The following is a 27998-nucleotide window of genomic DNA, read 5'->3' on the forward strand; positions in this document are numbered from 1 at the left end:
TCACAAATGCTGATGCTCCAGATACTCAACTACTCTAAAGAAGGCCAGTTTTAATGCTTCTTTAATTAGCACAACAGTTTTCAGCTGTTCTAACATAATTGCAAAAGGGTTTTCTAATGATCAATTAGCCTTTTAAAATGACAAACTTGGATTAGCTAACACAAACGTGCCATTGGAACACAGGGCTGACGGTTGCTGATAATGGGCCTCTGTACGCCTATGTAGATATTCCATAAACAATCTGTTGTTTCCAGCTACAATAGTAATTTACAACATTAACAATGTTTACACTACATCCTGTTCTTCTTTTGGTCCCTCCCCTACCGCCTCACAAGTGGGGAAGCCATTGTTTTCTGTTTGACTGTCGTCAAGGAGAGAATTTGACTCCACTGCTCCACTCTCAGGCTCTAGCTTTTTCTCTGTTATAGGCTGAACAGCGTCATCTTGCTCCCTCTGTTCCCCTTCATTCTCATCTTCCTGTGCATTATCAACAAGCCTTTTTCTCTTGAAACATCCCAGCTGAGTAGAAAGGAAAAACAATGTGAAGAATATGAATCAAAGTGTTGTTCCTTTACAATGCAGAAGCAAAGGTTCCGTCGCATCGTTGATACTCACCATATACATGGCCATTGTGATGATGATCAGGAGAAAAAGTCCTACTCCAACTCCTGTCCCTAGTATCAGCTCTCCTTGTGGATGAATGATGATCTCAGCCTGGTCATCAATCTGGAGGAATACATTTTGAGACCACGCGTTTTACGATAAAACAAGCATTTTAAAACAACTCATATGCAGTAAATCAGTTTAATTCCACAAACGGAATTACCTGTGTTTGGTGGAAGCTTGTAGAGTTGTCCTAATGAGCAAATAAATATTACAAAATGTATGCTTTTGTGAATCTTTGCTCAAGAAATATTTGTATCTTTGTTGAAGAAAAGTTTTTGACAGGAAACTTACCCCTGGGTCACTCGCTGTCTGAGCATATTGTTTTTTGTCATAGCTGAGTTTGACTAAACTGATGAAGTTGACAGTTTCTCTGTCCCCAGTGAATTTCTTTGGCAATGACAAGCTCTGTAGAGTGAGATATTGTTAGTCAAACTACATGAAATAAAATGGTGTGCCTTGCTTCAATTCTTTAAAAGCATTTTGTGGTAGTAGAAGAAGTGTTCTGATTTCAGATTTAAATAGCAGAGAAGTTAGACAAAAACGTAGAGCTTCGTCTAACTAGTTGGGAAAGTGGTCAAAACGGCAGATGTGTCAAAGTTCAAACTAAAAGTAGTGCTTATTAGAACAGCTGTGTGTTTTCAGATTTAAATAGCAGAGACGTAGTAGACCCATATGTAATAATGTCTAAGTTGTGGTATAAAATGCTCGGAAAATGGTCAAAATGTCAGTTGTTTGTAAAAGTGTATGCAGTCAATGCAGTAACTAACAAAGCTGCATCATTTGATAGGTAGATATCTGTTCTGATTTTAGATTTGAAAAGCAGAGAAGTAGACAAAGATGTCACACCCTCTAAGTGTTTGTCTAAGTTGTTGGGAAAGTAACCGATTTGTCAGTTAATAAGCCAGGCAAGTGACACGTTCCTACGTCATACTTCCGTGTTCCTGGTCTTTTGCAGGGGGCTTCAAGTTTATATCATAAAATCAGATGCCTTTTATGATGTTTTTGCGATGAAGACTATTGCAGTATGACTTTGTGCATTGAAGACCACTGAAAAGCTTTCAGAAGTTCAACAACTACTAGGCTACTTTCCACGTCTCTTGCATTGCGTAGTCAACAGTGGGAAGTTAACTTAACGAATTAAGTTGATGCGATTTGTGTAATAAAGTCTTGGAATTCATGGGAGTCTAACAATAGAACCTTTAGACTGTTGAAGAAATCCCATAGAAGTGGATGGAGGACAAAAAGCTCAATAGTTTAAAAAGTATAATATGTATCAATAGGTTGTATGCAAGCACACTGGTCCTTACCACTCTGCACCTTTAAAAGTTTGAATGGCGTTTCAAGCTTAAATGGTGTAGCGTGCTAAAGAATAATAAATATGACAAAGATTTAAAGTGGGATGTTTGCTGTCTCAAAGTCTTATTAATTATTAGCATGTTGTTACTCTGTACCATTATTTGTTAAAGTTGGCTGTATACAGACCTTTGCATGTTGTTCGAGGTCCTTGAAGGAAACATTTCCAGACAGCACAAATGTAACTGTCAAAAACTTCTCCAAAAGGAAACTTTCACACTCGATGGACTTGCAATATTTTTCTGGAGAGCAGTACTGTAAACACAGCCAGAAGCAAAATGTGTGTTTCAGTAACGTGATTTACTAAACTGAGTTGTAACCTGATTGGATCGGTTACCAACAATGTCAAGATTGAGTGCCATATTTGAATACTCACCTCTGTTGTTGAATTGATAACCTTTCCACATTGAGTGTGGTTCTTCAAAGAAAAAGAAAGGAAACTTGTATTAGGCTGTTTCCTATTGAAAGAAATTGTGGCAGTGAAATGTCAGCATTTTCGTAGGAAATGTGAACAGTTTTACCTGTAAGACAGATATTTCGTAGTCCTTCATTTCAAATCTGTGCTCAAGCTTAGTTGGGAAAGTGAAGGTGACTGTGATGGGTACAGACTTAAATCCCAAGTTCTGCACCTGTAAACAGTGACACATTCAATCAACCACCCTAACAATAACATTTATATTGAGAGTTTATACAAAGGCATTTGTCACAGAACATGTAACAAAACATATACCTAAGCCCCCAAAAGAGCAAGCCTCGGGCAACAGAGACAGTGGAGGCGACTGAGTGGACGGCTCATAATATCGTCTGGAGCGGAGCAAATGGAATGGCATTGAAAACATGGAAACCATGTGTTTGACATATTTGATACCATTCCACTGATTCCGCTTCAGCCATAGCCACAAGCCCGTCCTCCCCAATTAAGGCCCCACCATCCTCCAGTGGACAGAGAATATGTTTATATGCACACTAATAATTCAATATTAAACTAATAATGGCAATGCTCAGTTTAGCATTAGTCATGTGAACACCTTTCTCTGATGATCTTACTAGGCGTAAGGTCATGAGCAAAAAACAAATGTGCATACAAACTTTATACTCTGAGTGTACAAAACATTAAGGACACCTGCTCTTTCCATGATATAGACTGACCAGGTGAATCCAGGTGACCGCTATGATCCCTTATTGATGTCACTTGTTAAATCCACTTCAATCAGTGTAGATGAACGGGAGGAGAACAGGTTAAAGGATTTGTAAACCTTGAGACAATTGAGATATGGATTGTGTATTCAGAGAGTGAATAGGCAAGACAAAAGATTAAAGTGCCTTTGAATGGGGTATTGTAGTAGGTGTCACGTGCACCGGTTTGTGTCAAGAACGGCAAGACTGCTGGGTTTTTCACACACTACAGGTTTCTGTGTGTATCAAAAATGGTCCACCACCCAAAGGACATCCATCTAACTTGACACAACTGCGGGAAGCATTAGAGTCAACATGGGACAGCATCCCTGTGGAATGCTTTCGACACCTTGTAGAGTCCATGCCATAACGAATTCAGGAAGGTGTCTCTCATATTTTGCACACGCAGAATAAAATTTTAAATTTTTAATTTTATTTCACCTTTATTTAACCAGGTAGGCAAGTTGAGAACAAGTTCTCATTTACAATTGCGACCTGGCCAAGATAAAGCAAAGCAGTTCGACACATACAATGACACAGAGTTACACATGGAGTAAAACAAACATACAGTCAATAATACAGAAGAAACAAGTCTATATACGATGTGAGTAAATGAGGTGAGATAAGGGAGGTAAAGGCAAAAAAAGGCCATGGTGGCGAAGTAAATACAATATAGCAAGTAAAATACTGGAATGGTAGATTTGCAGTGGAATAATGTGCAAAGTAGAAATAAAAATAATGGGGTGCAAAGGAGCAAAATAAATAAATAGATAAAATAAATACAGTAGGGAAAGAGGTAGTTGTTTGGGCTAAATTATAGGTGGGCTATGTACAGGTGCAGTAATCTGTGAGCTGCTCTGACAGCTAGTGCTTAAAGCTAGTGAGGAAGATAAGTGTTTCCAGTTTCAGAGATTTTTGTAGTTCGTTCCGGTCATTGGCAGCAGAGAACTGGAAGGAGAGGCGGCCACAGAAAGAATTGGTTTTGGGTGTGACCAGAGAGATATACCTGCTGGAGAGCGTGCTACAGGTGGGTGATGCTATGGTGACCAGCGAGCTGAGATAAGGGGGGACTTTACCTAGCAGGGTCTTGTAGATGACATGGAGCCAGTGGGTTTGGCGATGAGTATGAAGCGAGGGCCAGCCAACGAGAGCGTACAGGTCGCAATGGTGGGTAGTATATGGGGCTTTGGTGACAAACAGAAGGCACTGTGATAGACTGCATCCAATTTGTTGAGTACTGTATTGGAGGCTATTTTGTAAATGACATCGCCAAAGTCGAGAATTGGTAGGATGGTCAGTTTTACAAGGGTATGTTTGGCAGCATGAGTGAAGGATGCTTTGTTTTTGCGAAATAGGAAGCCAATTCTAGATTAAACTTTGGATTGGAGATGTTTGATGTGGGTCTGGAAGGAGAGTTTACCATCTAACCAGACACCTAGGTATTTGTAGTTGTCCACGTATTCTAAGTCAGAGCAGTCCAGAGTAGTGATGTTGGACAGGAGGGCAGGTGCAGGCAGCGATCGGTTGAAGAGCATGCATTTAGTTTTACTTGTATTTAAGAGCAATTGGAAGCCACGGAAGGAGAGTTGTATGGCATTGAAGCTTGCCTGGAGGGTGAACCAGGCGAGGCAGTCATTTGAGAAACCAAGGCTGTCGAGTCTGCCGATGAGGATGTGGTGATTGACAGAGTCGAAAGCCTTGGCCAGATCAATGAATACGGCTGCACAGTAATGTTTCTTATCAGTAGCGGTTAAGATATCGTTTAGGACCTTGAGCGTGGCTGAGGTGCACCCATGACCAGCTCTGAAACCAGATTGCATAGCAGAGAAGGTATGGTGAGATTCGAAATGGTCGGTAATCTGTTTGGTGACTTGGCTTTCGAAGACCTTAGAAAGGCAGGGTAGGATATATATAGGTCTGTAGCAGTTTGGGTCAAGAGTGTCCCCCCCATTTGAAGAGGGAGATGACCGCAGGTAGGGGTAGCCAGGTGGAAAGCATGGCAAGCCGTAGAAAAATGCTTATTGCTTATGCTTCCCAAACATGATATGATCACTGGGATAGAACGTATTTGTAACAGAAGTCCCATCAGGTAGCCTGATATTCAGCTGTCCATGTAAAATGGATTGTAAGGGAAATTGTTATTTTTGCAATGCATTTAAACATTTTAATCAAACTATTATATTAATCAGAGTATTCACACTAATTGGATTATTGAATGCATTTAAAACGGCTTGAGTAACAGTAAAAGTATGTTTTGTTTTTAGAGTGTAAAGCATCAGAAAAAATGTCCCTCACATAGAGTGAATCACAATTTCAAGATCAGTCACAGCAATAGCAGCTGATTGTTTACCTCATATACATTCACCAGTCTTTTAGGTGATGTGTCCTCCAGAGTAAAGTTCATGTAAGTGGTGGAGTCTTGGGGAAGGCTTCAACAACACCAAAAGATAAGTCACCTTGATTATATTCAATTAACTTGATGGAGTCATTCTCAAACAAAATGTCAAGTATAGGCTTGTTAAGACTTACGCTTTTGCTACCAGGTCAACTGCAAATTGAACAGGGATGGTCCGGGTTAGGGAACTATTGGTTGAGTTTCCATTGTCGCTGTAAACAAAAGCAAAGGTAAATGCATTTTTTTTTGTGTACATTAATGGAATGCTATGAAGTCCTTCAGCTAATTGAGTAGAAGGTATTGCGGTTGTATTAAACTAGATCTTAGTTTTAAGCAATGTTTTGTTCAATACTTCGACAACATGGGGAAATGAAGGGCGTTTCCTGGACTGATTCTAATCTCTCGTCTAGCTGCTGCTCGAACATGTTCACACTGAAAGCAGATTTCTACCTCAGTCCAATGACGGTCATCTCCATTGTGTCCTTCCAGTCGTATGTATTCAAAATATGGAATTTACTGGTGAACACAGCCTGAAAAGGAAGATGGCATCGTTGAGAAGAAAAAAATAAGACGTTACTGATTTGTCACATCTTTATCATCTAAGGACAACATTTTAAAAGCTTTAGCAGTGTAGTCACAGTTGAGCATTATTTACTGGTATATCTAAGTAATCACTCACGGTAGTTTTACTACGGTAGACAGGGAGGCTGACACTGCATGTAGTTCTGTCCATTTCACCTTCCAGACCACCACAGCTGAATACTGTTCTCCTTGTGGACTATGGAATACAGACACCATTTCAAGTGTGTAAATAATTCCAGTTTGTACATCTGAGTCACTGACATAGTGTAAAATAAACAAACAAGCTTGTTAACAGCTTAAGGAATTAATACATTCAACACTTAATATGTTGCTAAATTATATTAATAATTAGCACATGTAGGGAACATTTAAATGTTTGGCGGCAAACTGATGTTTGAATCAACGTTCTTCTATCCTGGTTCTGCAGACCCACAAGATGAGCAAGGAAAGCTTTTGTTCCAGCCCAGGAGGAACACCCCTGATTAAACTAATCATCTAACCCTTGATTGGCTGAACATGTTTTGGGTCTCCAGGTTTGAATAACACTGGTTTAGACGAGAGCAAGAAGAAAACATCAGAATTAATTACACAATAGATGGAGGGGTGTCGGTATTACCTTCAGAAGATGCATCATGGCGAATGAGAGGCCAGGAGGGTAGAGGAGGGTTAGACTGGTGTTATATGGAGTCATCCCCGTGATTGGACAGTCTTATAGTCACATTAAAGTAACTTTGGTCCACCACTAATAAAGTTGATGTGCTGATAAGAGACAAGACCGTACAGTCAGAAAACATGATTTTTTTGATGAGCAGTCAGTAATTATTATAGTTACAAACAAGTTCCTTTATATGGCCTCTGTTTATCAGACACTTACATGAAGTTGAAGTCCACCTCAAGCTCTGCCAAACAGGTTTCATTTTCTTTGCAGTTCTTTTCAAAGGGCACCTATGATGAATTCAAGACAATGTGTTTAGATGACCTGTTTTCACAGGTCTTTGGCTAAATTACAATACTCAGTCCACAGTCAATGTTAGTACTGTTGATCATTGTAAGTGAACAGGTTTTAGTCAGACCCAGAACGTATCCTCGTACCTCGACCACAGCCTTTGCAGAACTGTCAGTATTCAGAATGGCAGTACAACCCTCTTGTTGGCTTTCAGATTGAAAAAATGTAAGTTGGATGATTATGGGCGATAATGTGTCAATCACGCATTGCTGGAAGAAAAGAAAATGTGGCATTCATTTCCCTATCCATAGTCCTGAAAAACCCTTATTCTTCTCACCACTGAATAAGATCAATACACAATAACAATTCAATAAGAATTCCACAACCTAACAAGTTAATGTTACTCATTAAATCCCCTCCTTACGAGAGACATTATGGTTGTTGTATTGTTGCATAGCTACAGTTTATCATTGATCCTACTGTCATGTAGACTGAGTGGTTGAAGCAGGTCTGCTCCTTTCTCAGCTCCACAGTAGAGAGAGAACTTCTGGCTCCTTTGTTCGTGTCATTGTAAAAGGCTCGGCTCCTCTGTCTCACTGGATCCACATCCAGCGTGTAGGAGACGTTCATCCCTGCACTCAGCACCCCTGGAAAGGTACACAAGAGTCTGAAATGGCTTCCTTATCAGGGAGAGAAGTTCTGAACCTCATGGTTACCTGCTGATGAACACCATTAAAGTAGAAGGCAGAGATGGAGTCAAGACCTTAACTCTTGTGACCGAGGTCCAACCTTTCGATACACTTGAACTTCATCTGGGTCTTCACCACAGGACGGTGGCACCTTAATTTGGGAGGACGGGCTTGTGGTAATGCCTGGAGCGGAATAGGTGGAATGGTATCAAACATGGTTTCTATGTGTTTGATGCCATTCCATTTGCTCTGTTCCAGACATTATTATGAGCCGTCCTTCCCTCAGCAGCCTCCACTAGTCTTCAGACTAGGAAGAGACCCAGACCCACGTATTGAGGTCAGTAATTTAGCTATACACCGAGGCTCCGGCCTAGACCACCAAGGCCACAATTATGTGGTCTCAGATCATGATTTATGTTGGAAAGCACAAAGCCATCAGTGTTCCTAATGTGCTGGGATTTCTTACCAGCTTTACTCTTTGTTGCCTCTGCCATGTTAAAGCAGGCTGTCAAAGTCACCACAGGGGAAATGGTCTCTTTTGCCAGACAGTCAAAGTTATCAGTGCTGATCTCAGAGGGATGGAAGTGGAGATGAGCAGAGATGCTGAGGACCGGTCGGGACCTGTGAGGGATTGAGATAAAGACAGTGATATTAGCCTACATTGTATGATGTTGGGTAGCACCGCCCACACCTCATGGAGCGCAGTCTCCATTCAGTGCAGATCCCACACTAGTGGGATATTTTTTACTGTCCGTTTTAAACCAGCTGTCTTTTCTTATCCTTTTTTTGGACTCGTACCTCAAGACGACAACTGCGCCACGCGTTCCTACTACGATATCAGTCAGTCCATCCTCACCCAGGTCCATCTTCCCATCAATCGTCTGGCCAAAGAACTGGAGCTTAGATCTCATCCTCGCAGCTGAGATGCGCTGCAGTAAGAAGACAAACATTTCATGAAAAGGCCTTGATATTGATATCCCAGGAGGGATGTCTGTTTTCTTTGATCATGAAGTGCCTTTTTCAACGATTTCCATCTTCGTCTATCTCACCTGGCTGAATTCAGGGCGGATTCCCTTTAGCTTTTCACCCAGGTAGATGTACACGGCCCCCCTGTGATCGTCCTCAAGTGGAGCGCCCACAGCTACATCCTTCAGCTCATCTCCATTCAGGTCTGTGAGAGAGGAGATGGAGGAGCCGAATCTACCCTGAACCAGCACTGAAACATTCATCTCCATCCTCAGTTCCAGCTAATAAAGGAGAGATCACATGAAGATAAATCCATATTACATTGTCTTTTTGTGCAGTGTTATTGAAGAGGATGGATATTTATGTCCAAATGAATCAATATCGGCCTCCAGATCACGTTGTCCCTGATGAACATTTTCAACCACAAACTGCAGCATTTGAACCTGTTGTTCAGAGATTCACAGTTCAGCCCACCTTATCAGTTAGTATGTAGACGTAGATCCTGCCCTCTCTCGGTGGTTGGTGAAACATTGGTGCACCGACCAGGAGGAAGTCTGTGTTGCCGTCTGAGTCTATGTCCACAGAACACAGCTCTGCCCCAAAGTAGGAGCCCATCTGAGAAAATCCAAACTTACATTCATACAAAAATAGTTTTGAAATGTTTTAAGAAGCACTCTGGTGTTAAATGGAACTCATAAGTAAACATAAAAAGTGACTGTGTTCCTCTTTACTATGGGACTAGCGATTCAACCTTTGAAGTACCCCCAAAAGCTGGTCTCATGCTTTCTTGTAGAACTCGATTGATATACCACGTTGCTTACAGAAATAGCTAATGTTCACCAACCTGTTCTCCAGACAATCTTTGTGCCACAGTCCAGTTGTTGTTAACCTTGTTGAAAAGTAGAATCCGTCCCATGTGTTCAGATCTTGGTGCTCCGGTAAAATATAGAAGGTTCTCGTTCTTCTTCCCAACAGCTACAGAGTATCCTATAAGAACAATAAAGAACTGTAGGTGCATTGTAACTCCACTCCCTTCTCTGAAACATCTGAACTAATGGAGCCTTGAAAAAAGTTGTTTGTTCAAATTCACCTTTGAGCAATATATTTTTTTGAGCTTAATGTTCCATTACCCATATAGGAGTCTTTGTCCAATGTGGGGTCCTGAATTTCCCTTTCCTCGGATCTCAGACCCTCAGTCTCAAAGAGAGATCCACGCCAGTTGTTTGACCCCACTGAGCCCAGAACCAAGGTATCCTGTAGAGGAAATAAAACATTGGGTCATATTGTATGGCATTTTTTTAATAAGCATTCATTAACTATATATTGTGTCTTCAAACTAGTAGCAATGGTGGTCATTACATTTATAAATTAGTATTTATGCATTTACAAGGATTTGTAGTAAAACGTTGTCGTAAACATTTTTAAACAATTTATACATATTACAAATTAACATTTAAGATGATAAAACATACTGGACATACTATCGTGTATCTCACCTTATTAACGTAGACAGCACTAAACCCACTCTGAGACATCTCTTTCGTCAAGTTTCCAGCCAGAGCAGTCTTGGAACCTAGAATATAGGAACACTGATATAACTAGCGATACATTAATACTTCTACTGTGAAATGTATTGAGTAAGGTGTTATAACCAGAAATAAATATGACCAGTATTTCCACTTCAGTTTTTTTAATATATATATTTTTTTTACAAATAGCAAATCTCCATTGACAGCTACTTTTTATTTGACCTTTGTCCAGACCTGTAAAGTTGGGTCAGCTCGGGGATTTGAACTTACAACCTTCCAGTTACCAGTCCAACGCTCTAACCACTAGGCTACCCTGCCCCGCCCCACTTTGCTGTAAAATAAGTCAGTACTACGGGATTTCAACTGAATCTGGAGTTGTACCTTCAATGTTGAAGATCTTTTTTTGTAAGTTGTCTAGGATTCCTTTTAGTCCGTTGTAGTCCTGGATGAGGAAAGTGTTGTTCTCTTTTGGCTCTGATGCTAGTGACTTTAGTTTCGTCAAATCGACATTCTTGACCTGCCAAGAAATATATCACTTGAGGACAGGAATCATAGTGAAGTCTAATTTCCTTTTCAATATGCATGATATTTAAACATTCACATCGTAACTGGGAAGTTGGACTGGACTCTTGAAACTACTAATAACAATAATAATAATAATAATAAACAGTATTTGTATAGCGCTTTTTAATACAAGTAACTAAGTGCTTCACATCATAAAAAAAAAAAAGTAATAAACAGGAGGAAGGAGAATAAAAATACAAATTCAACCTGGACCTTGGAATGGCCAACAGTGCCCTGTCAGAGGATCTCAAGCTGCATCCTGGCTCATAGGGAGGTAAAATATCTAAGAAATAGAATGGGGCTTAACCAAGCCTTAAAGATGGAATCCGTAGTTCTCTTTCCACCAAAGGCAAACGCAAAGCCTAGACTCAAGACTAGACAATGACAGCTCTCTTGTGCCTGCACAAATAATGTCACGGAACACACCTGACTAACCAGAAACACCTGTCAATCCAATCCCAATACTTTTGTTACCCTGAAATATAGGAACTGCAGTATGAATAGAAAGTGTTGTCATTTCTAAATGACACAGCCAATATTTACACAAAAACCCTCATTGAAGTTGATAATCTATACTTTAACCTCATAGTAACTGGTTCATTACAAATCCAAACTTTTGGAGTATAGAGCTAAAATGTAAAAAATGCTTCACTATCCCAATAATTACGGAAGGCAATGCATTTCTTAGATGATATCGTAAAGGCGGGTCTGGACAACCTTCACATGCAGCTCATTTACATTACATTTAAGTCATTTAGCAGACGCTCTTATCCAGAGCGACTTACAAATTGGTGCATTCACTTTTGACATCCAGTGGAACAGCCACTTTACAATAGTGCATCTAAATATTTTAAGGGGTGGGAGGGGGGGGTGAGAAGGATTACTTTATCCTATCCTAAGTATTCCTTAAAGAGGTGGGGTTTCAGGTGTCTCCGGAAGGTGGTGATTGACTCCGCTGTCCTGGGGTCGTGAGGGAGTTTGTTCCACCATTGGGGAGCCAGAGCAGCGAACAGTTTTGACTGGGCTGAGCGGGAACTGTACTTCCTCAGTGGTAGGGAGGCGAGCAGACCAGAGGTGGATGAACGCAGTGCCCTTATTTGGGTGTAGGGCCTGATCAGAGCCTGGAGGTACTGAGGTGCCGTTCCCTTCACAGCTCCGTAGGCAAGCACCATGGTCTTGTAGCGGATGCGAGCTTCAACTGGAAGCCAGTGGAGAGAGCGGAGGAGCGGGGTGACGTGAGAGAACTTGGGAAGGTTGAACACTAGACGGGCTGCGGCGTTCTGGATGAGTTGTAGGGGTTTAATGGCACAGGCAGGGAGCCCAGCCAACAGCGAGTTGCAGTAATCCAGACGGGAGATGACAAGTGCCTGGATTAGGACCTGCGCCGCTTCCTGTGTGAGGCAGGGTCGTACTCTGCGGATGTTGTAGAGCATGAACCTACAGGAACGGGCCACCGCCTTGATGTTAGTTGAGAACGACAGGGTGTTGTCCAGGATCACGCCAAGGTTCTTAGCGCTCTGGGAGGAGGACACAATGGAGTTGTCAACCGTGATGGCGAGATCATGGAACGGGCAGTCCTTCCCCGGGAGGAAGAGCAGCTCCGTCTTGCCAAAGTTCAGCTTGAGGTGGTGATCCGTCATCCACACTGATATGTCTGCCAGACATGCAGAGATGCGATTCGCCACCTGGTCATCAGAAGGGGGAAAGGAGAAGATTAATTGTGTGTCGTCTGCATAGCAATGATAGGAGAGACCATGTGAGGTTATGACAGAGCCAAGTGACTTGGTGTATAGCGAGAATAGGAGAGGGCCTAGAACAGAGCCCTGGGGACACCAGTGGTGAGAGCGCGTGGTGAGGAGACAGATTCTCGCCACGCCACCTGGTAGGAGCGACCTGTCAGGTAGGACGCAATCCAAGCGTGGGCCGCGCCGGAGATACCCAACTCGGAGAGGGTGGAGAGGAGGATCTGATGGTTCACAGTATCGAAGGCAGCCGATAGGTCTAGAAGGATGAGAGCAGAGGAGAGAGAGTTAGCTTTAGTGGTGCGGAGCGCCTCCGTGATACAGAGAAGAGCAGTCTCAGTTGAATGACTAGTCTTGAAACCTGACTGATTTGGATCAAGAAGGTCATTCTGAGAGAGATAGCGGGAGAGCTGACCAAGGACGGCACGTTCAAGAGTTTTGGAGAGAAAAGAAAGAAGGGATACTGGTCTGTAGTTATTAACATCGGAGGGATCGAGTGTAGGTTTTTTCAGAAGGGGTGCAACTCTCGCTCTCTTGAAGACGGAAGGGACGTAGCCAGCGGTCAGGGATAAGTTGATGAACGAGGTGAGGTAAGGGAGAAGGTCTCCGGAAATGGTCTGGAGAAGAGAGGAGGGGATAGGGTCAAGCGGGCAGGTTGTTGGGCGGCCGGCCGTCACAAGACGCGAGATTTCATCTGGAGAGAGAGGGGAGAAAGAGGTCAGAGCACAGGGTAGGGCAGTGTGAGCAGAACCAGCGGTGTCGTTTGACTTAGCAAACGAGGATCGGATGTCGTCGACCTTCTTTTCAAAATGGTTGACGAAGTCGTCTGCAGAGAGGGAGGAGGGGGGGGAGGATTCAGGAGGGAGGAGAAGGTGGCAAAGAGCTTCCTAGGGTTAGAGGCAGATGCTTGGAATTTAGAGTGGTAGAAAGTGGCTTTAGCAGCAGAGACAGAGGAGGAAAATGTAGAGAGGAGGGAGTGAAAGGATGCCAGGTCCGCAGGGAGGCGAGTTTTCCTCCATTTCCGCTCGGCTGCCCGGAGCCCTGTTCTGTGAGCTCGCAATGAGTCGTCAAGCCACGGAGCGGGAGGGGAGGACCGAGCCGGCCTGGAAGATAGGGGACATAGAGAGTCAAAGGATGCAGAAAGGGAGGAGAGGAGGGTTGAGGAGGCAGAATCAGGAGATAGGTTGGAGAAGGTTTGAGCAGAGGGAAGAGATGATAGGATGGAAGAGGAGAGAGTAGCGGGGGAGAGAGAGCGAAGGTTGGGACGGCGCGATACCATCCGAGTAGGGGCAGTGTGGGAAGTGTTGGATGAGAGCGAGAGGGAAAAGGATACAAGGTAGTGGTCGGAGACTTGGAGGGGAGTTGCAATGAGGTTAGTGGAAGAACAGCATCTAGTAAAGATGAGGTCGAGCGTATTGCCTGCCTTGTGAGTAGGGGGGAAGGTGAGAGGGTGAGGTCAAAAGAGGAGAGGAGTGGAAAGAAGGAGGCAGAGAGGAATGAGTCAAAGGTAGACGTGGGGAGGTTAAAGTCGCCCAGAACTGTGAGAGGTTAGCCGTCCTCAGGAAAGGAGCTTATCAAGGCATCAAGCTCATTGATGAACTCTCCGAGGGAACCTGGAGGGCGATAAATGATAAGGATGTTAAGCTTGAAAGGGCTGGTAACTGTGACAGCATGAAATTCAAAGGAGGCGATAGACAGATGGGTAAGGGGAGAAAGAGAGAATGACCACTTGGGAGAGATGAGGATCCCGATGCCACCACCCCGCTGACCAGAAGCTCTCGGGGTGTGCGAGAACACGTGGGCGGACGAAGAGAGAGCAGTAGGAGTAGCAGTGTTATCTGTGGTGATCCATGTTTCTGTCAGTGCCAAGAAGTCGAGGGACTGGAGGGAGGCATAGGCTGAGATGAACTCTGCCTTGTTGGCCGCAGATCGGCAGTTCCAGAGGCTACCGGAGACCTGGAACTCCACATGGGTCGTGCGCGCTGGCACCACCAGATTAGGGTGGCAGCGGCCACGCGGTGTGGAGCGTTTGTATGGTCTGATGGGTATGTATGGTCTGACAGCTCGAGGTCAGGTGGGGGCCAAATAAAATAACCTCAGATTTCTTATTGTTGAGCCGGATAAATTGTCAAGACACTTGTGAATGGTAGCTACACTAGGTTGGTCACTGGGTCTGATTGGAAAACAAAGCTGCGTGTCATCTGCATAGCAGTGAAACAGAATGTTAGGATTGCGGATGATGTCACCAAGGGGAAGCATGTCCAAGTGGTGAAAAATGGGGATGATACTGAACCACCCATGCTCACTGAAAAAATCTACATAACTGTGAGTCACAGTAATCTCTTATGCACTCTGGACATGAGTTAGTAGTACCCAACTCGCTAATGAACATTTGTCATCAAAACAGTATGTTGTTTTAAAACTCACCTCATTGTGATAGATCAATTTGAAGAAAGAAGTTCAACAACAGGTTGAAACTGAGTGGAAAACATAAGTTGTTGTGGATGGCAAGGGACATAAACATATCTTGTCTGCTAAATCAGGGTAGAGAAGTAGTTTGATCTTGCATCTTTAATCACAACATTGTAATTTCTCATCAGATCCTTCATTATCTCATAGAATACTTGACGTTAGCAGGCTTTCCTTTTACGTTCAGCATTTATTTTTAAAAAAAATTTAAAGGGTAACGAGTGGTCATCCAACCAAGGTGAGACTCTGGCAGACAGTTTATCCTTGGTTTTAACTGGTGTCGCTGAGCCTAACGTAGCCTGACATACCGTATGTAATTGAACCTGTTCAGCAAATCATCAGTGTGATGTCACACAACAGGATCATTAGCAGAGGATTAAAAAGCATTGGTAAATTTACTAGCAGTTGTAGAGGGGAACAGACACATTGGGAACAGACACATTTTTAGATGGGGGAGAAAGCATTTTAAAACCAATACTGAGATGGTCAGAGACACACATCAATAGTTTCCAAGTTATCAATATTCAGACCATAGGACAGCAGGAGATCAAGAGTATGGCCTTTGTTGTGTGTTGGCCCTGTGGCATGTAGCACAAAGTTAAAGGATTCTAACAGGTGAAATATGCACTATGCAGAAATCGCTCTGCCATTTCTAATAGTTCGCTTCATTTCAGTTTGTGACAAAACGCGGAAGTAAAGTGTAGAGAATCATTGTACCATCCAAACCGCTGTGAAATATATTTTCCATTAACAAATATATTGTATTTTCAGCTGTTTGAAGCTGGTGTACAAAACTGAAAGTAAAAGACACTAAATCGAAACATAAAAACGGAAAGCATAAAAGTAGCGCACATAGAACAGATCAAGCAGATCTACCGCTTCTTAGACTTGCTTTCAATGAGAATGACAGATAAACACACATTTCTATGTGAAATTGATTGGGTCGCCCAAAAAGGTACATACATTGCAGCTTTAAAAAACTCCCCAGCTTGTGTATTATTTGGGGAAAACACATGAATGTAAGCAGCATACATTGAAATCATACATTAAAAGCACTAACACTGGTGATCAACTTAGTCGAAACGACCATTTGCCAATATATTTGCACCTCTGTGGACTTTAAGTGAAATTATTAGAAAATGTACCTCAATCCAGGGATGGAAGGTAAATCGAGAATTGACGGTAAATTGATCAGATGCTGCTTTAGCATTAGCTAACTAGCATGAGGATGAACTAGGCAGTTTAATAAAAATCTCGCTGTATTTCAATCTTCTTCATTCACCGTAGATTGTTGTGGGATAAGTACTGTAGCACTACAGCGACATCTTCCATCCCTGGATTGAGGTACGTTTTCAAACCATTTCACTTGAAGTTCACAGAGATGCAAATATATTGGCCTTTGGTCGTTTCAACTAGGAGGAGAGCATGCCTCCTCGTCAAAATGTATTGGCTAGTGATCAACCAGCTGTAGTTATGGTAATAAAACCAGTTTCAAATGAATTTAGTCATACAATTGTGTGCTGTTGTGTTGGGAGGATACAGACTCTCCCCTTTTAAGGACTTACCCCAATAACGAAACGGATGATGTTTTTGTCATCACTTCTGTTGATAGAGTTAAACCTTTTATCAGTATCACTGGGATCTCCATCTGTTATTATGACCAGTACTTTAGTTGCATCCTCGGTGGCGCCGGCGGCTTGGTTTTCAAAAATGTTTTTCCTGAATTAGATGTATACAAACAACAGATCAAGCTATCTTTCTTACACCACAATCACCTTTCATCAAGTAAAACTGATTAATAATGTTCAACTGTGACCTACAAAAGAAAGTCTATCGCCTGATGTGTGTTGGTTAGACTAGACATGTGCTTTTCTTTCCAAAGATTAGTCAAGGCTCTCCCCTCTTTGTAGTCATTGAAGTTGAAAACTGTCCTGGCTATTGATGAGAACTGAACCGCTGCAAACTGTGGTTTAAAAAAAGAGGAAAAGTTGACTATTACTGATTTCATTCCATACTTTCCATGCAGCGACATTCATGGGTATTGGACATACACTCTTAGAATTAGTGGTGACTCGAGGAACCCTGAAGATCCTCAAGGAAGCCCTGAGGTTCTACAAGGAACCATTGCTAGTCAATGGTTCATATTTACACCTTTGGTTAGTTGATTGGTTCTTGGAGGAACCTTTAATGGTTCAATGTAGCATCGGGTTCGTGGAGGAACCCTGGAGTGGAGGCGCGGCTTAGTATGGGTGTGGCATTAAGATAATGTATATATTTTTTAGGCCACCCATTATTAGAGTAAATTTCACTCCTGTTTATCTGTTCTGCTGTATTATCATCACTTGTGGTGGTGAAACCCAAATATCTTTGTAGCATCAATGATGCTTACAGAGGTGTTCCTCAAGAGCCTATGCTCTTCCAAAGTGGGAATAGTTGCCACTTCATTACTATATGTAAACAGAATAGATAATATTATTTACATTATATTCAAATATATAATATGTATAATTATTCAAGAATTTAGGTTTGCATTGTGAAACTTAACATGATGAACAGGAATGACATTTATGCTGACGGGTGGTCAAAAAGTCTGAAAGTCACACCTCTAATAAGCCATGCCTCCAATCTGATAGGCTGCCACCTCTACAATATATTATTAAAAGGTTCAAAATGTAACTCCTCCCATCACAAAAAGGTTCCGGTTTGGACCTTTACACAGGGGCTCCTCGAAGACCCTTTTCAGAGGCGTTCCTCAAGGAACCTGTTTGAACTGGAAAGGTTCTTCCGGGGTGGCAACCCAAAAGCTTCTTAATAATAAATAATAATATATGCCATACTCTTCTAGGCACCTTTACTTCTAAGAGTGTAGATAAACAGATGTATGTTCAGCAACCTCACAAGCATGATTCAAGTTATTACATTTAAAGGAAAGTTTACCTTGATTGAGGAGTTTTTTAGGGTTGTCATGATATTGTCTATGAAACCTTTGTTCTTATCAAATTCCTCCGTTGTCATGCTTCCTGATCCGTCAAAGAGGAAAACGAGGTCGACTATTTTCTTAGTACATTCTGTAAGAGAAAGTTAATTACATAAATGTATATATGGATAAATTCACAACAATCTTTACATATTCAGTAATCCAAATCTTATCATTCACAATTAATATTTTGTGACCCAATCCTAATGTAATTTAACATGACATGAATAAACAGTCAATGTATACCTAAAACCCTTGGGTTATGTTATTATTATCAACAATTGTCTTCAAGTTTCGCCGTTATACCTTGGAAGGCAGGTGTGAAGTTCGAGGTGATCTGGAGCTGGCTGTTGAACTGATAACAGATACTGTTCAGATAGGAGTTCCCATCACACTCGTGTGCCAGACCAGGGCTGCAGGCCTGAATGAGGAGAATAAATCATTGTAAATGTGATAAAATAATGGGTTGTCTGATGGACCTCAGATGTCTCCAAAGACAGTTAAATGAATTTGCCATGATCATTTTTAGATAGCTGAGGTATTGTTTTATGACTCAAGTGAAGCAAGTCATTCAGGTTTATCCAGGCAGCCCAATTCTGATATGTTTTTTTACACACTAATTGGTGGAGCTGATCTGATTGGTCAACAGACCAATTAGTAAAGAAAAATTCAGAAATAGACTGCCTATGTAAATGCTGCCAAACATACAGTATATATTACATATATATATATATATATATTACATATATACAGTACACTCACATGGAGTATTCGAAAACAAGAACATGATCAAAACAACTGTTTGGTGGTTTATCTTACAGTGAATGTTGGAGGAGAAGTAGATTGTCCAGCCATAGACAGTCCAATGTACTTGATTGTGTCAGTTTCTGTTGGAAGGCAAAAGCCAGACTTGCAGAATCAACTAGTGTTTCTCATTTTCAAGACCTTGTTGACATTTCAGCAATATTTTAATACTCTGACAAATATCGATTAGCCATGGTTACCGTGGTAGGTGTTACATGTTCTAATAATTTGTGTAATTATTCATTTTGTTAAGGTAACCACCATTCTAAATTGCAGTCCAGTAAGTACAGTATAGTGTATCATCAACTTCCATCTCTACCTTGAGGTGTGTAACAGTCTGTACAGTCTGTTCTGTCTAGAGCACATCTACAGATTCCACCAGATCCGTTCTTCTGATATGGAGCACTGACCATTACCCTGTGGGTGAAAGGTTAGTTTGGTCGATTTAGATGAGACTGCATCCACTTCTTGTATATATGACAAACTTTAGATCAAGAATGGTTGCATAACGTTTCTGACAATGTGGTAAATTACTTTTGTATATCTGCTTTCTTTTGGTTACTAAGGTCAGAGTAGCAGCTGCATGTTGAAGGAGGAAAGCGGGATGTTGTCAGAGGTGTGATATGATGAAACACAAGTCAGAATTTCCATTCCATCAGCGTATGCATAACTAATTCACTGATGCACTTTAGTCGTGGGCATTGGATGCAGCTCACATCATTTAAGAAACTAAATAAGAATAGAATATGTTTCTAAACACTTCCACATTAATGTGGATGCTACCATGATAACGGATAATCCTCAATGAATCTTGAATAATAATGAGTGAGAAAGTTACAGAGGCATAAATATCATAACCCCTAAAAACAATGCTAACCTGGTGAGAGTTAAGCATGTCTTGGGGTATGATATTTGTAGGTATAACTTTCTCATTATTCACGATTCATTGAGGATTATCTGTTATCATGGTAGCATACACATTAATGTAGACATATTTAGAAACATATTCTATTCTCATTTACAATAAAGGTGACTCCAAAATGACACAATACATTATTGACCATTCATTTCTATTGGGCGCAAAATAATCTGAAACACAACCAAAACAAACTGCAAATGCATCCAAAAAGTTTGTAGAGTCACAGCTTGATGAAATCATTGTGTTCTAGGAATATGGGACCAAGTACTAACATTTTTACTACTTTAATACACATACGGTGCATTCGGAAAGTATTCAGACCCCTTGACTTTTTCCACATTTTGTTACGTTACAGCTCCCGAGTGGCGCAGCAGTCTAGGCCACTGCATCTCAGTGCTAGAGGCGTCACTACAGTCACCCTGGCTCAAATCCAGACTGTATCACAACCACTGTGATTGGGAGTTCCATAGGGCGGCGCACAATTGGCAGAGTGTCGTCCATGTTTGGCTGGTGTTGGTCGTCATTGTAAACAAGAATTTGTTCTTAACTGACTTGCCTATGTAATGCTCCGGGTGTCGTGGGTGTGGAGTCAAATGCAGGAGACAGAGTTCAATGCTGTGTGTCTTTACTAGCACCAACGCACCACAGGGTGCACACAAAAGTAACATTCCCAAACACAGGGGGAAAAGTACAATAGAAAAAATCACGACTAGGCACTAAGCACGTACCTCTACAACAGAGCCGAAGGTTTACAATGAAATAATCCCGCACAACAACCAGGCGGGCCGGCTGTCTAATAAAGACAAACTAATTAAACATAAACAGGTGCTACCACTAAACATACAAGGAGGAGGAGGAAAAACAATCAGTGGCAGCTAATAGGCCGGTGATGACGACCGCCGAGCGCCACCCGCCCGGGAAGGGGAACCACCCTCGGTCGGACTCGTGACAGCCTAGTTAAATACATATATTTTTAAAGCCTTATTCTAAAATGGATGAAATCCATTTTTCCCCTCATCAATCTACTCACAATTCCCATAATGACAATGCAAAAACAGGTTTTTAGAAAAGTTTACCAATTTATTAAAAATATAAAATGTAAAGATCACATTTTACATATGTATTCAGACCCTTTACTCATTACTGTGTTGAAGCACCTTTGGCAGCAATTACAGCCTTGAGTCTTCTTGGGTATGATGCTGCAAGCTTGGCACAACCATATTCAAGTTTTTCCCATTCTTCTCTGAAGAGCCAATCGGGGGAGATGGGTTGGGGAGTGTCGCTGCGCAGCTATTTTCAGGTCTCTCCAGAGATATTAAATCAAATTCGAGTCCGGGCTCTGGCTGCGCCACTCAAGGACATTCAGAGACTTGTCCCAAAGCTACTCCTGTGTTGTCTTGGCTGTGTTCTTAGGGTTGTTGTCCTGTTGGATGGGGAACCTTCACCACAGTCTGAGGTCCTGAGCACTCTGGAGCAGGTTTTCTTCAAAGATCTCTCTGTACTTTTCTCCGTTCATCTTCCCCTCGAATCTGAGTCTCTCAGTCCCTGCAGCTGAAAAACATCCCCATTGCATGATGCTGCTGCTGCCACCAAGCTTTGCCGTAGGGATGGTGCCAGATTTCCTCCAGACGTGACGCTTGGCATTCAGGCTAAAGAGTTCAATCTTGGTTTCATCAGACCAGAGAATCTTGTTTCTCATGGTCTTGAGAGTCTTTAGCTGCCTTTTGGCAAACTCCATGTGCTGTCATGTGCCTTTTACTGAGGAGAGGCTTCAGTCTAGCCACTCTAATATAAAGGCCTGATTGGTGGATTGCTGCAGAGATGAAACTCTAAAGCCCTGTCAGAGTGACCATTGGGTTCTTGGTCACCTCCCTGACAAAGGCCCTTCTCCCCCGATTGGTCAGTTTGGCCTGGCAGCCAGGTCTAGGAAGAGTATTGGTGGTTCCAAACTTCTTCAATTTAAGAATGATGAAGGCCACTGTGTTCTTGGGGACCTTTAATGCTGCAGAATTTTTTGGTAACCTTCCCCAGATCTGTGCCTCGACACAATCCTGTCTCAGAGCTATACGGACAATTCCTCCAACCTCATGGCTTGGTATTTGCTCTTAAATGCACTGTCAACTGTAGTACCTTTATATAGACAGGTGTGTGCCTTTCCAAATCATGTCCAATCGATTGAATTTACCACAGGTGGACTCCAAACAAGTTGTGGAAACATCTGAAGGATGATCAATGGAAACACGATGCACCTGAGCTCAATTTTGAGTGTCATAGCAAAGGGTCTGAATACTTATGTAAATAAGGTATTGGTGTTTTTTATTTTTAATAAATGTGCAAAAATGTCTAAACCTGTTTCTCTTTGTCATTATGGGGTATTGTGTGCAGATTGATGAAGAGTATTTTTTAAAATCAATTTTAGAATAAAGCTGTAACGTAGCAAAATGTGTAAAAATCTATTGCAAATGCATTGAATAAGTGAACTATGTACGGGACTATGTACAAAAAGTGCTGTAGTTTCTAAATGCTTCCCCAGACATGGATGAAGATACATTCAAATTAAAGTTGCCGGTCTGTACACTAACCCCATAGTCATTGTATAATGACAGAGCTAAAACAACAAAAAATGTGTGACTGTCCCAAAACTTTTGGAGCTTACAGAGACATTTATATTTCTAAATACATTGCTATGGATATACAGTTGAAGTCTGAAGTTTACAAAAACTTAGGTTGGAGTCATTAAAACTCGTTTTTCAACCACTCCACAAATTTCTTGTTAATTAACTATAGTTTTGGCAAGTCGGTTAGGACATCTACTTTGTGCATGACACAAGTAATTTGACCAACAATTGTTTATAGACAGATTATTTCACTTAGAATGAATTATATCACAATTCCAGTGGGTTAGAAGTTTACATACACTAAGTTGACTGTGCCTTTTAAACAGCTTGGAAAATTACAGAAAATTATGTCATGGCTTTGGAAACTTCTGATAGGCTAATTGACATCATTTGAGTCAACTGGAGGTGTACCTGTGGATGTATTTCAAGGCCTACCTTCAAACTCAGTGCCTCTTTGCTTGACATCATGGGAAAATCAATAGAAATCAGCCAAGACCTCAGATTTTTTTTTTGACCTCCACAAGTCTGGTTCATCCTTGGGAGCAATTTGCAAATGCCTGAAGGCACCACGTTCATCTGTACAAACAATAGTATGCGAGTATAAACACCATGGGACCATGCAGCCGTCATACCGCTCAAGAAGGAGATGCGTTCTGTCTCCTAGAGATGAACGTACTTTGGTAAGAAAGGTGCAAATCAATCCCAGAACAACAACAAAGAACCTTGTGAAGATGCTGGAGGAAACGGGTACAAAATTATCTATATCCACAGTAAAACAAGTACTAGATCGGCATAACCTGAAAGGCCACTCAGCAAGGAAGAAGCCACTGCTCCAAAACCGCCATAAAAAAGCCAGACTACGGTTTGCAACTGCACATAGGGACTAAGATCGTACTTTTGGGGGAAATGTCCTCTGGTCTGATGAAACAAAAATAGAACTGTTTGGCCATAATGAACATTGTTATGTTTGGAGGAAAAAGGGGAGACTTGCAGCCGAAGAACATCATCCCAACCGTGAAGCACGGGGGTGGCAGCATCATGCTCTCATCCTTCTAGACCTATCGGCTGCCTTCGATACTGTGAACCATCAGATCCTCCTCTCCACCCTCTCCGAGTTGGGCATCTCCGGCGCGGCCCACGCTTGGATTGCATCCTACCTGACAGGTCGCTCCTACCAGGTGGCGTGGCGAGAATCTGTCTCCTCACCACGCGCTCTCACCACTGGTGTCCCCCAGGGCTCTGTTCTAGGCCCTCTCCTATTCTCGCTATACACCAAGTCACTTGGCTCCGTCATAACCTCACATGGTCTCTCCTATCATTGCTATGCAGACGACACACAATTAATCTTCTCCTTTCCCCCTTCTGATGACCAGGTGGCGAATCGCATCTCTGCATGTCTGGCAGACATATCAGTGTGGATGACGGATCACCACCTCAAGCTGAACCTCGGCAAGACGGAGCTGCTCTTCCTCCCGGGGAAGGACTGCCCGTTCCATGATCTCGCCATCTCGGTTGACAACTCCATTGTGTCCTCCTCCCAGAGCGCTAAGAACCTTGGCGTGATCCTGGACAACACCCTGTCGTTCTCAACTAACATCAAGGCGGTGGCCCGTTCCTGTAGGTTCATGCTCTACAACATCCGCAGAGTACGACCCTGCCTCACACAGGAAGCGGCGCAGGTCCTAATCCAGGCACTTGTCATCTCCCGTCTGGATTACTGCAACTCGCTGTTGGCTGGGCTCCCTGCCTGTGCCATTAACCCCCTACAACTCATCCAGAACGCCGCAGCCCGTCTGGTGTTCAACCTTCCCAAGTTCTCTCACGTCACCCCGCTCCTCCGCTCTCTCCACTGGCTTCCAGTTGAAGCTCGCATCCGCTACAAGACCATGGTGCTTGCCTACGGAGCTGTGAAGGGAACGGCACCTCAGTACCTCCAGGCTCTGATCAGGCCCTACACCCAAACAAGGGCACTGCGTTCATCCACCTCTGGCCTGCTCGCCTCCCTACCACTGAGGAAGTACAGTTCCCGCTCAGCCCAGTCAAAACTGTTCGCTGCTCTGGCTCCCCAATGGTGGAACAAACTCCCTCACGACGCCAGGACAGCGGAGTCAATCACCACCTTCCGGAGACACCTGAAACCCACCTGAAACCCCACCAGACACTGAAACCCCAGTAATCCTTCTCACCCCCCCCCCTTAAAATATTTAGTTGCACTATTGTAAAGTGGCTGTTCCACTGGATGTCATAAGGTGAATGCACCAATTTGTAAGTCGCTCTGGATAAGAGCGTCTGCTAAATGACTTAAATGTAAATGTAAATGTAATGTTGTGGGGGTGCTTTGCTGCAGGAGGGACCGCTGCACTTCACAAAATAGATGGCATCATGAGAAGGAAAATGATGTGGATATATTGAAGCAACATCTCAAGACATCAGTCAGGAAGTTCAAGCTTGGTCGCAAATGGTTTTTCCAAATGAACAATGACCCCAAGCATACTTCCAAAAGTTGTGGCAAAATGGCTTAAGGACAACAACGTCAAGGTATTGGAGTGGCCATCACAAAGCCCTGACCTCAATCATATAGAAAATATGTGGGCAGAACTGAAAAAGTGTGTGCGAGCAAGGAGACCGACAAACCTGACTCCGTTACAACAGCTCTGTCAGGAAGAATGGGCCAAAATTCACCTAACTTATAGTGTGAAGCTTGTGGAAGGTTACCCGAAATATTTGACCCAAGTTAAACAATTTAAAGGCAATGCTACCAAATACTCATTGAGTGTATGTAAACTTCTGACTTCAACTGTATATAGTTAATCTTTGCAGACATAGGTGCATTTTTCTGGTCATTTTTGTTTCCTCAGGTGTGTAATACTGTTTTGCAGATGAAGTTTGTAACATAATACTTAGCATTTTTCACTATGATGATAACAATAACACTTGCCCTTTGTCTTGGCCAGATATGAATTGCAGAACTTTGTAACCAAAGAAATCCTTTTCCTCTCCCTTGTAGATTTTGGGGTTTGCTTCATCTATGTTGAAAGCCATTGAAGAGACAGCTGGCAAAGAAAAGAAAGAAGGGTACAATCGGATGACAGACACAACTATTTGGGTTAGATGCATAAACATGATATTCCTAAATATTAACTGTTTAGTAGGCCTAATCCACGGTGTACAATAAAATACATAATTTAAAACAGCATTTCACACAAATCGTAGATATCCGATCTTCCTTACAACACGGGAAATTGGCATTATTTCATATTTTAGATTGTGGTCAGTGAAAACCAGTGCTGGCGCTATGTGGGCAAGATTTGGACACAGATTTGGATACAGATTTGGACACAGATTTGGATAGAGTTATTTATTGATATAAATATTACTGCACCAGAGCTACATGCCAGTCAAACTTCCCACCAGTTCATTGCCAACCCTGTAGCTTATTTTATCCTCAGGAAGCAACAGCAAGTTGCTTCTCCATATTAGCTCAAAAATTGCTCAACAATAAGTGACCAAACTATATATTGCTATTCATGGGACTTGCATTGAGCTAGGCAACTCGTACAAGAGCTTTTATCAATAGACAGAGGAGAGGGGAAGAGAGAGAGGCCAGTGGAGCTGATGCCAGCGGAGAAGTGTGAATTGTGAAAGATGGGAACAGTGAAGACAGAGATGTGTTACAAATTTGGGTAATTCATATATTAATCAATCATTTGCAGGCCTATGCTGTCATACCCCCTGACCTGTGCTATGCAATACCGGGCCATAGAATATCCACCAGAGACAGATTTGAATATCATATATGCCTTCACAATAAAGGTCTACTATCACATAGCTGTCTCTCTCCCCCTTCAAACTTTCCTTGTCAATTAATTTGGTAGGCTACATTGTTTTAGCATAGCATTATCTAAGGCCTAGGTTTTTAATAGCCAACGTTGTTAGGAAAGTAGAAGTGTGATTTGCTCGTGTGTTTGAAATGCGCTGGTGGCTTTAAATGCTGGGTCATTTTGACGGGTATGTTTGTGAGTTTGCTTACTCTCTCTGTGTCCATTCAGAACTTTTCCTAACGTAAATTCATACATTTCTGTTGTTGCACATTGTGACGAGACTGTAGTTATCAATTTGGCCGAGCGCTTGGCCTCTGGCCATGGTCCTGTTGTTGTCGCTCCCACCGCGGAGACGCACAAAACAGCTAATCGCTGGGCTGGCACATAGTCTGGATGACACAGGTGAGCATTAACGTGTCTCCATTTTCCGGGCTTCTCCCAAATCGTTACAACATACCACTACATGTGGCTCCGCTGTGTTCTGAATTACATGTAGGCTAACAGTTGGTTAAAGACGTTCTTGCCCTGGGCCCCATCATTGTGTAATCCAGCCCAAATAAATGGCGCTGGTCCAGTGTGTGTTGAAACCTTCATTGTTAATGCTTTGCTTATTGGTTATGTGGTACATTGCCACAGAACCATGTTGGTGGATGATTTGTTGCATATATTATATATATCCTAACTAGAATTATAGCATCAAAAACAGTGCCCCCAGCTGATCATAGTCTGGTGCAGGCGTTGGTGTAAACAAGGTTCAGTCTGTGATATGTGCACATGGCTGAGAAGGTGCACAAATGTATTTTGAGGAATCCTAATTTCAACATTCTTGACTGAACATAGGTTATAGGCTACTGTTGTTCAGCCAGAACTGCCATCATCAAACGTGAATGTTTGTAAATAACTTCTTTGACTTTTTCACCATGAAAAATGTGTGATAAATGGCCAAGAGTTCATGCTTATCATTGACTGTCTCAAAACCATGAATCGACAATAAAGTTGTATCTAGGTTTAAAAGATTAAGTGACCTACAGTTCCAACCAACTACTGGCCTCGAATTGAAAAATGGGGAAGTCGGTTACCGTTATTGACGTGAAACCACAAATACAGATACAGTATGACTAGTTTTGCTTTCTAAAAAGCCCCCAAAATAATGACAATGGAGCATCTAACAAGTAAATAACATTTAGAGCATTAGATTTGATTGGGATCCGCATTAGCCGATGGAAATGGCAACATTAGGCACTTTTCTTTTACATAAATGATCCTTGTGCAAGTTAAGCATCCACTTTGAAAGCATATCCTCCTCTACAATACTTCAAGTGTGTCTATTGATTACAATGGCGTGAACAGTTCAACCTGGTCAGACTAAGATTGAGTCAGGAATAGCAAATCTAAAACGAAACTACAATTTAAAACGTGTAGTATTGAAAGTAATTGACTTGTTTTTACTAGTTGAGCTGATGATAATATTAAGATGAGTGAAATCCTGTTAGTCAGTGCTTACCCATGGCTCCCATCCAGGTGAGCAGGGAGAGGGGTCCCTGCCTGGACATCTTCTCCTTCACTTTGTTCACTAGCATGCAGTGAGGAAAATAATGCAACACTCAACCTTTGCAAATGAAACTGACTTGTCTTCCTGTACTTTGTTTCATACGTGCCTCTTCTTATAAGAGGCGTCTCCACCCCCAAAAGGAGCTGCGGTGGATCACTATCATTTGGGTGAGAAAGTGGATGTACATTTTTTTTTGCAATTTGCTATTTTGGATGGTTGGTATTAGTACT

General features: G+C 42.2%; 1 protein-coding gene and 1 long non-coding RNA gene across 3 annotated transcripts in view; one reads left to right on the forward strand and one right to left on the reverse strand.

Moving 5' to 3' along the window:
• The window catches only part of LOC124003359, a 51374-nt gene that overhangs the window by 10715 nt on the left and 12661 nt on the right, over positions 1-27998 (forward strand). Inside the window, exon 1 of one of the 2 annotated variants that reach the window (XR_006833208.1) lies at positions 25360-25501. The exons of the other annotated variant lie outside the window; for it this stretch is intronic. This is a non-coding gene — a long non-coding RNA (uncharacterized LOC124003359). Of the gene's footprint in view, positions 1-25359; positions 25502-27998 lie in introns of those variants that run through there. 2 annotated transcript variants of the gene reach the window in all.
• LOC124003356 (integrin alpha-X-like) lies at positions 165-27845 on the reverse strand. The gene is given in 32 exon segments (XM_046311533.1): positions 165-519; positions 616-726; positions 827-856; positions 958-1071; positions 2149-2274; positions 2396-2437; positions 2541-2648; positions 5546-5624; positions 5725-5802; positions 6041-6120; positions 6270-6368; positions 6789-6854; positions 6856-6931; positions 7047-7117; positions 7265-7387; positions 7599-7765; positions 8274-8428; positions 8606-8736; positions 8857-9054; positions 9248-9388; positions 9618-9760; positions 9904-10027; positions 10270-10346; positions 10684-10819; positions 16643-16796; positions 16898-17040; positions 18015-18145; positions 18361-18475; positions 18874-18941; positions 19178-19275; positions 25334-25448; positions 27721-27845. Coding segments are annotated over 32 exon segments (3609 nt in total). The 5' UTR covers positions 27797-27845; the 3' UTR covers positions 165-285.

This window comes from Oncorhynchus gorbuscha, linkage group LG18 (assembly GCF_021184085.1).
Source record: "Oncorhynchus gorbuscha isolate QuinsamMale2020 ecotype Even-year linkage group LG18, OgorEven_v1.0, whole genome shotgun sequence".
NCBI classification, from domain to species: Eukaryota; Metazoa; Chordata; class Actinopteri; order Salmoniformes; family Salmonidae; genus Oncorhynchus; species Oncorhynchus gorbuscha.